This window comes from Echinococcus granulosus (genome assembly GCF_000524195.1).
Source record: "Echinococcus granulosus chromosome Unknown EG_S00187, whole genome shotgun sequence".
Taxonomy (NCBI): Eukaryota; Metazoa; Platyhelminthes; class Cestoda; order Cyclophyllidea; family Taeniidae; genus Echinococcus; species Echinococcus granulosus.
This window is the reverse complement of record NW_020170567.1, coordinates 58,619-68,300: the sequence shown is the minus strand read 5'-3', so window position 1 is coordinate 68,300 and position 9,682 is coordinate 58,619. Positions and strand designations below refer to the sequence as shown.

At 41.1% G+C, this 9,682-nt stretch overlaps 1 protein-coding gene across 1 annotated transcript in view; it reads right to left on the bottom strand. All coding sequences in view use genetic code 11, as the record gives it.

Annotated features, from left to right (window-relative positions):
• Positions 1-9,682, bottom strand: part of EGR_10071 (DnaJ subfamily C member protein) — a gene marked incomplete at both ends in the record, with an annotated part of 50,605 nt that overhangs the window by 26,878 nt on the left and 14,045 nt on the right. Inside the window, 8 exons of the mRNA XM_024499320.1 lie at positions 982-1,073; positions 1,939-2,107; positions 2,144-2,289; positions 2,343-2,396; positions 2,475-2,621; positions 4,221-4,385; positions 4,516-4,591; positions 4,921-5,003. Coding sequence (XP_024346270.1) covers positions 982-1,073; positions 1,939-2,107; positions 2,144-2,289; positions 2,343-2,396; positions 2,475-2,621; positions 4,221-4,385; positions 4,516-4,591; positions 4,921-5,003 — 932 coding nt within the window. The remainder of the gene's footprint in view (positions 1-981; positions 1,074-1,938; positions 2,108-2,143; positions 2,290-2,342; positions 2,397-2,474; positions 2,622-4,220; positions 4,386-4,515; positions 4,592-4,920; positions 5,004-9,682) is intronic.

Below are 9,682 nucleotides of genomic sequence, written 5' to 3'. Positions count from 1 at the left end.
AAGTGTGCCCAGAAGTGGAGATCGGCAATGTAGTAGCGACACCGAAGTGGATAAGAGTGTACTGAGAAGGCCTGGGCGTACTGACGAATTTTTCGATTGGGAAACCGCGTTGCAGGTATTGGTTAAACGCCGTGGTGAGTGTACGAGTTTCGCAACGGGAGACTCTTCGAAAAAGTTGATACCATTGTCACTCATCGAGTTCTATCCTTTCCCACTCATTTGAGAGCCTAAATATCCCAGTTTCGCTTGGACGCCCAGCGTATTTTTCCAGTTACATAGCTTATACCCTCTTGAGAGTGCGGATCCCGACGTTACACCTGTGACACCAGGAGGCAAACCCACTCCAAAAACAAACAATATTCCCGAATTTAATGGTTAGATTTTAATCGATAAACAACCGAGGAGAACATCTGCTCACAACAGAAGGGTTACCAGTACCACATCAAATTTTGAAGGTTTCGACTTCCGAGCCTATAAATACTTTTCTGTGGACTCATAAACGAAAGAACGTCCTAAAAATCATCGATTGGAGAGGGTGGATTGACGATTAATCTTATCGAAACATTTCAAATGGCTACTACCTGGAAGGTCGATGATCCTTGCCATTTCAGGAAATGGTAATGATAGCAAAGAAGGAAGGATCAAAGTTCCAGCATTCGCCACAAGTAGTTTTATCTCAGTGTTGTTATCGCTATGACTTCGAGAATGGTCGGCTGCTGCCAAGGCCGCGATGAATAAGGAATCCCAAAAACTCATTCACCAAAGCAGTTGATAAAGTTGCAGGACAGATAAGTTCATGAGTATTGGATTTACCCATGACGTTTGAATTCGCAAGAGTTTCAAATTCAACGAAGTAATTGACCCATTGCAATCATTTCGAACTGGAAAACTTCTCCTTATCTTAAGGAGGGGTATTCGAGATCTCTTTGCACAATACAGATCAGCGTGACTTGTGCAAACAAGACAGATGGTAGAACTAACCTGTCAGAGGAATAGTAGGTGTGTACCTTTCCGTTTATGTACTCAATGCTCAACATCTGGGGCTCCCGTCGTGATCGAATCAGTGCGAATACCTAAATGAGAATAAAGTGCGGGAGTGCTATGAAGTGTCCGATTCTTTCAGTTCCGCAGAAGAAAGTTATTAAATCTATTCCATAGCTTATAATCGTATCATACTTTTTTCTCTACCAGTTGTCTTTACATTTCAAAGTTGGACTGCACTGGCTAATCTTTGGGTGAAACCCTGTATGATCTTCCTCCCACAGAAAGTATAAGCTACTTTCCTTGGATGCTTCAATGCAACAGGTTGAAACTTTCCGGTGTCTTTAATCACTTTTACCTACACTCAAAGGCAGTAGATATATGAATGTTTCATAAATGGACCCTCATACCTTAAATTTCAGCTTTTACAATCTGTAATCAGTCATTTAAAAACAAACAAAAAACATTTGGGGTAGCAAAGAAGGTTGAGGTGAGCAAATAGTTTACGGCTATTCCTTCAAAAGTTGGAAGATGAATTAAATAGGTGCCAAGATGTAGACCTATAGAATACTTCGAAGTTAGGAGATTATGGAATATCATACAGGACCTCTATTTTTCAAGCCAGCGTGAGTAAGTGTGCAACAACTGCAGGTACGCCGAGAAAAACACAAAATGGGACTGCACCACTAACGCAACTTTCTGATCAGATATCTCGTCTCCGGATCTAATGGCAAATTTTTGATGATCGCAAAGGGAAATTTAATACGCCTTGTATTGACCATTAGTCAACCCTCTAGTACACGAAATTGCAGTCTATTGCATACATTGCTTTTTTTGCATTCCAATGCCTCATGGCAAGACCCAAATGGCTTAAGGATGGCATGCACTAATAACACCGTCAAGTCCTTCCCGTGATTAAAGGGTTTAGTGGTAATTAGAAAAACGGTGAATAATTACTTCACATAGTGGTTGAGCTGATATTGGCCTATATGAGATTGGATCGCGTTCAACTAAAAGACAATCCGTCAGACAGAGAGTTCTCGAAAGTGGTGGTGCACCGCTGCCATGACGGTAAGGCGCAACCTTCTGTAACACAAACTCCGCCGTCGATATCATATTCTCGGGCCTATTAAAGAGGTAGATTGTCAATTATACAACCCACGTCGCCATCGGGCCTAGGCGCATCTCACGGCACCAATCAACAGTTAGAGGTGCAAGTGATCGATTGAGAATGAAGCCTAGATACAAAGCGGCTGCTTCTGCGGCTGCGTTCATGAGACTGACAGGATCAGAACACCGGAAGAGATGCTGAATGGAAAAAAATAGTATTAAAGATAGCAAACACGTTAAATTTTACTTACAATGCGTTCTTGACTTCCGCAGACAATGGCAAATGCACCTTGGAGACCAGTGACCTAAAAGGCAAACGTCATCAGAAATGAGTCCAAAACTCGTGAGGTAATTGCTACTGTTTTGTTAGACTAATGCCGCACCTGAGCAAGGTACTGGATATCGCGATAGGCATAGCAGGCGACCCTCGTACCCGTGACCTGGTCAATTTGATCGATTGAAATGGGAGTAATCTCAAGGAAAACGGGTTTTTCTTTCTCTGACCACGTGACTCTCACTGCTGAAAGTTTCTAGAAATGCAAAAAAGGGATTTGATTACTGTTACGATTTGGTAATGCTTTTTGCATTCATTGCATCCTAACGATGGCTCTTGACACTGATAACACCTTTCAAACAATGATAAGACATGTTTGCTTCCGAGCTGATAAATGTGAGGACAGAGTAGATTCAACTAGCTGTTTAAGGCTTAACAAGGAAATCAATATGACACTCGGGTTCTCAAAAATGAATCCGCAAAGCAAACATTAGAAGAGACATTTTCGATGTAAAAACTAGATTTCATGTCCTAGATGTGGTATAAGATTTGTTCCAGTGTTTCGTTCCTAAGCGAAACACTATTGGACTATTCCCCCCTCCCGGGCCTGCTTCAAATGAGCTTGTGGTGCTAGCTCATTACGCGTAGCCTAAGAAGGACAGATAAATAAATTTACCGCTTCCATTCATTACATCTACATGTGGTTACTCAGTTTTATTAACTACCACCTGGGCCAATGATGGAGAGAAATCGTGCCTGGCAAGTTAACTGGCCTTACCGTTGAAAAAAATCGTACGCGGATTGAGTCGACGGGGAAGTAAAACGTAACGGATAGATGATTCGTGTGTATGGATGCACGTTATGAGAACCCGAAATCATCCCTGTCAAATAACACATTAAGTTTTTCCCTCCTAGTTGCTCATGGGTGAAAAAAATGCCAAACAGGTGTTACGGATGCAGGGTTGCGGACGCACAACCAGCTAGAGCCACAATCAAGAAGTACAAGAATAAGAATAGCGGTTGCTGAAGCGGTTGTGGAAGCGTAAAATGTGGCCGAGAGGCCCATCTACAGTGTCTCGGTTGATGACAGGCTCAAGTTCACATGGGCTAGGAAGTAGCAGCAAAAAAAGAGTATGAACACAAAGTCAAGGGAGAATTATGTTCGTGATGAGAAGAATGAGCTTTTAAAACAAAAGTCTAGAAATAGGTGGAAAACCGGGATCAGGTTTCAGGTACTACCATGATCACACTACAGCAGAGTTTAATCTTCCAGTCATACAAAGGTTACGTGGTAGCTAATTCGGTTAAATATAGCAAAATCCGAATGACACTGCAGCCGTAAAAGTACACAGAAGGGCAAAAATTCATCCACAAAAGAACTTGAAACACATAGGGGAAGGAGCGGATGAATCAAACTTACAACGTTAGGTTGAGGTTCTTCCGCAAATAAGCTTCGAAATCTCTACAAACGAGACAGCAGCTGTGTCAAATTTCAACCTAGTTTATTAGATTGCGTCTGCAAAATCACTCAAGCAGCTTTTTTGACATCAACCCTCTACAGTGAGATTCGCAGTGGAGTTATCAGGAATTTCCAATTGGTCATGCTCCGTTATTTGCGAAGTGAATTCAAGACCACTTATCCATTAAGACTGCAGTAGCCGCAACGATTCTTATACAAAAATAGGTCTTTGTGCTTAATGAGATTCATATCCAGTGAGCAGAATGAGTTGAACAGACTTTTTCATCCTGTTAGTGAAAAACTCTTCTAGAACTAGTTGTTGTACTAAAAACCTTTTGAGTACGACCATTCAAATATGCAACAAAAAGTTTTGAATGAAGTGCAATCACCACTTACTAGCATATCAGTTAAAATGTCCGTACGATACTCAGACGAAAATGACATATCCTTGCGTCCGCCAGGTCCCCCAGCAACCAGATTAAATTTCTGTTGATTATTCACACTCCCCGCCTTAGATCCTACGCTATCTGCCCGAATAGCGAAGATTTCCTGGTAGAGCCACTACCAAAGGAGAAAATATAAGCCCAAACAATAGAATAGCCTATTGACAAATTTACCTGTTACTGCAAACTTTAAAAATACAGGGCCAAAAAACTGCTCAAGGACCCAGATATAGCCAAAAAGAACAAACCTGATTGGTGACACGAAGATTGTCCTTTCGATAAGTGGTTATGCCTTGTGTGCCTACTGACAGAACTCTTTTGTAGCTGAAAGACAATAATAAGAACCGTCCAAGGTTTCAGGAAGAGAAGACAATAAGACAGACGCAATCTATCGAGAAAACTAGGATAGCGTTTAAATGATGAGGAAAGCTAGAATTCCAAAAAACCTGAAAGTCGAACCAGCCCATCCTTCGACTTTACTAATGCTAAAAGGCGTAGTAACGCGTGTAAAAAGGGAGCAGAATGAACAGAGGAGGATTCAGCCTTACAAAGGTAGAAGTCTCAAAGAGCACAAGTGGTCAAAGCTTTTAACAAAAAAATTTCGGAGATCACAAATTTGACAGAGATTTTAAAGAGTAAGAATTTAAACAAACCTGCCCTTCCATGCATTTTTTGTTACGAGATAGCTAGCCAAATTTACATTTGACTGCATCTTTGGATGGCGTTTATCACCAACCTGAAAGAAGGGTAGAGATTCAATGAGAAAAATGCGGGTTTTGGAAACCCGTCATGAAAATGACCACATTTGAACCCACTTAGAAATAATGCTAGAAAACATTTAAATGATTAAAATTGATTAGCTAAACTCAGCATAGACGACTAGAAAAGAGCATCATAAAGTAATAGGTATACGGGACAGATAGAGTTTAAGGGACCAATAAACTATAAACCACGATAGAAAACATCAACTTCAATCAAAGAACAGACTCTAATGTATATGAAAGTTCCGAAATGGAATGAAAAATGGTAACCGCAAAAAGTTGGGCGCCTAAAACAAATGACTGCCAGAAAGAAATAGTTAACTGCATTACGACACTTTTGGTAGAATAATAGAAATACAGTAAGATCCTGTGTCTTTCACGAAAGTTATTACTCATTAGGGACCTTCAATTACTGCTAAATACGGCAAGTAAGTTATAAAGGAGACGAACAATTCGCTCCCTCACCATTTTCACCAACCGCGGTCAACCACAGAGATACCAAAGATAAAGTGAGCATGTTCAATTGGGTGACAAGATTTGAATGCACCAGTAATGACATTATTGTGTGTGTCGGGTATTCATATATATTATCGTGCCCTTTAACATACGACAAATTTCTAAGGCCAGTTGTGGATCTAGATCCTTTATCTAATTAGGCTGAAAAGCACGTGAGCTTGAAAGATCAGTACACATGTAATGGGTGAAGATTACGGATGAATGTCCTCCAAAATTCAAGCTTAGTCTCACTTTTAATCATACCCCATGCACGCAAAACTGTTCAATAGTAACAACAAACATTAAACACTTGTGGTAGGTTTCTCTCTTAACAAACTCAAATTGCCTCAATTTGCAGAAATTTGACTGCTGACTTTCTCCCCATCCCACTTGCATTTAACAACCAGCATTGCCTTTTAATCTGGTTATTTTACTACGGCTCTTTTAGAAACAGAACAAAAGGAAAATGCCTTTAAAAACGCATCGGATGAGTTCTAACCTAACCGACTCGTATGACAAACGAACTTGCAACAATCTGACCTACACAGGAGCATACTTTGCGAAATGAGGAGATTCATACTGGAATTCCCACTAGGAGAGTCTTTACTGCTCCTCCACTAGGTATTTCGCCCAGCTATTTCAGGTCCACCCATCTCGGCTTCTTTCGCATTCATCCCTTTACATCGAACCCCCTATTGACCCCTAAATCAATGATAATCCACCGCATGAGGCAAAGCCTCACATCAACTTCGTTGCTGTCCCGATGGTAATCCCAACGTACCTACCCAGTCACTACTCTTGCAACGCCTAGTCCAGAAGTGTCCAAATATGTGTCGAAACTCGGGATGCCAACATGTTTGCCGGTATGGAAGCGAAAGTATTCATACTCAGATGTAACTACCAACCCAGGAGTCCCTCAAATCAAATCCAGTAATTTTTTACTGTATGGTCACAAATGTTAAACCCAAGTTGTGATTCGTCTACGAAAGAAATTCTAAGCCATCCCATTTGTTGGATCCGATGACTGGCATACCGCTGGTTTATGCACCGAATGCACGGGCGAAGATGGCCACCTGTGTCGGAGTCATGGCTAACCCTAACGCCACTACCGCAAATAGTCAGTAAGGGTAATAGTGGATCAGGAACCAATCAGGTTCTGCCAGGTTGTGAACCTATTCGTTGTTCAGCCGTATCTGGCCTTTGACTGGTCTCCAGGTAAGCTCGTTGTGATGTGATTCAGCCTCTAATGCAGTTCATCTAGTAGAAGCAATAGACATGTGATACGAAAGACCCCATATTGACTTTCATACGAAAAGGGTGATTTCATAGCTCACACCTTCGGCTCTCAACCTGATCACTTTTCTTTCATTTCCTCAACAATTATCACAGCGTCTTTCTGAACGACCACTTTCCTTATCATCTGATTATTGTTCACAAGATCTATTTTTTGTTGTTACAAAGCCCGAGGGCTGTCAAAATTCCTTGTAGGTCAATTCTTCAACACTTTTTGCATTTTAAAGGCTTTTTAAGACAGGCGTAGATTGTTAAATATCAACTCAGCTTACTTGTTGGCATAACTTAATACCCTGATTCACCATTTCACTGAAAGATCAACTCCCAATTCGATCGTCCTTACCTGAGTAGAAAGTCTCACCCTTTAAACATATCCAAAATTAGTGCTAACATCTTACCTCCTCCGAGAGGATCAAAGAAATTGGACAAAAAAGCAGGCAAAATAGCGTGTCTAGTTGATGACTCAAATAGACAATCAAAAATACACTCCTTGATTGGGGGAAGTTCTTAATCTACTAATAATGTCTCTGGGGTAGACAATGGAATATGAAAGATGGGAATAGTCTACAGTGTTGGAGCCTTCTTAGACTCTACTAAGCGAAGGCGCCAGTAGGGTAGGTGCTCCTGTCTTGCCTAATTTCACGGAGGTGGCATTGAAGTGAATGACTGTACCTAAACGGCTGTCAAAAAAATATGATGCGGGAATTATTTCACCACAGCAATTAACAGTCCCTCACAATTAGATCAGTTTGGAAGGCTCCCTAGCACACCACCATTGGTAGCTTCATTTGATCGGTTAAAACACATACAATTAGGAACTTCAACGGTCTAATCATTCTTTCACCAGGCGATCAAATGAACTGTTACCGATTCATCCACCCGAGTCCTATCAGTTCATCCACCAAGCCTTCATTGAACATCCATGCACTTCTAAAGCATCAATGCTTCTATCCTTCATTCATCTATCCATTAATTCAACAACTCCTCCCTGAGACACCAGTAAAGTCATCTACTTACTCCAACTCCACCCATGTTGTATCTAACCTCTACTATTCGATTTATCTACTCCTGTGTCATCCATCCATTGACGTGGATTGGAATGATCTGTCCATCCGTTCGTCCATGCACACATTTACGAGATGTTGATCAAATCAGTAGTGATTATGGAAAAGCCTATTTTACTGGTGTAAAATAAGTCGAGATTCCAGCTGATTTCGGAATTCAGGCCATAAATTTTCAGCAATAAGGCTCCCCTCTTGATGGTGTTTCAAACACCTTGCAGGTCACATAGTCCTGTATGACAAAGCAAGTGCCTACAGCAACAATTTGAGCCTGCTTAAAAACCTAAGTACTTCACAAAATAATGTAAACTCAGACAGAAGCAGCGTAGTGGAATTTGGGACCTCTCTCCTCCCCAAATAAAAAAATCACCCAACCGTCTTATGCGACCGTAATTTCATCGAAAATCAGACACTCCCACCTATGAGTGAGGAAAGCGAAGGAAAAGAAAACGATCTTCGAAAAACACTAAGCACGCAACATGAGGCCTGCAAATCCATGCGTTAACTGTTGCTAAGAATACGCACTGCTTGCAATTAACAAGTAGCATAAGAACGGAGAACCAAAATAAGCTACTGAATGGGTTGCATGATTTTTGATACTGGGTAAGTTAAGCAGACTTGTACGCATAGGTAGCCAGTCTAGATAACGTTCTACGCCGAGTTTCAGATTGTACCACTTATTGTGTGATGCCGATTTTGGGCGTAAAACCAAAACGCTGTCTTAAAATGACGAAAAAAAACGCAGCAAAAGTTGAAAAACTGTACCAAATTTTAGTAAAAAAGAAAATGTTTGCATCGAAAATAAAGACAAGAACAAAAGCCGAACATAATCCAGAGAAAAAAAGAAACTAATTTTCGCCTTTAATTCAATTTTTAAGGGTGGCGGAGACATGATCATTGATGCCTGCGGATTACACAAAGGAACGATTTTTGTGAATGAATAAGTCAATAAGAAAGGCTGCAGAAGACGTAGAGAACGCTAGCGGAAGGCACAAGTCCAGGGATTTCGAAAGAGTCCATGGCTTCATAATCTTATCAAAAGGAATCCTCATCTAAATTGAGAATGAAAAAGAGAGCATTTGGTTAGACCCGCTACCAAGGGGGGTAGGACACTACTATGTACACCCATGAGACAAATTAGTGTTTTTTCTTGTGGAAATAGAGAATAAGTTCAGTAAGAATAATTGCTAACATCCCTGATTTCAGACAAGCCCCAGACTTTCATGGGAATTACAGTTCCCCTTACTTTTCCTTGCCGACATCTTAGTGGTAATACAGGTACTCATTGAGTTTTCCTCGTAGTAGATCACGTCAAAGAACTAACGGCTAAATGTTAGCATCTACTTTTTTAAATGCCATTTGGTACCCATGACTAAGACCACCAGTGATGGGTCCAACACCTATAAGTTCAACTTTCTTGTAATCTCTTCAACACCTCCCGTCAGTTCCAAGGTACTTTTATTCTTCCTAGTCATCAATGTACTTAGCTGAGGATTCAGGGGAATCAGCATCCAGTACACTAGTAGGGTATTTCAGACTGCTGGAAATACCTACAGCACCACAAAAACGCTTGTATTTGATTCCCTACACGTCTTCGCTTTGCACTTAATTCTCCAGCATTCCAGACATCTCGCTCTTGCTCACTCCTTCGCGATTGGCTGGTTATTACATCAGCTGCACTTTAAGTGCACCAATATTTATCCTAAGTACAATTTCGATCAAATATGTGCCAAGTATACGTGATCAAGGGGATCGGTGACCCAGACCAGGGCTCAGACTCGGCCTCCGATATTCTACGCTAGCCA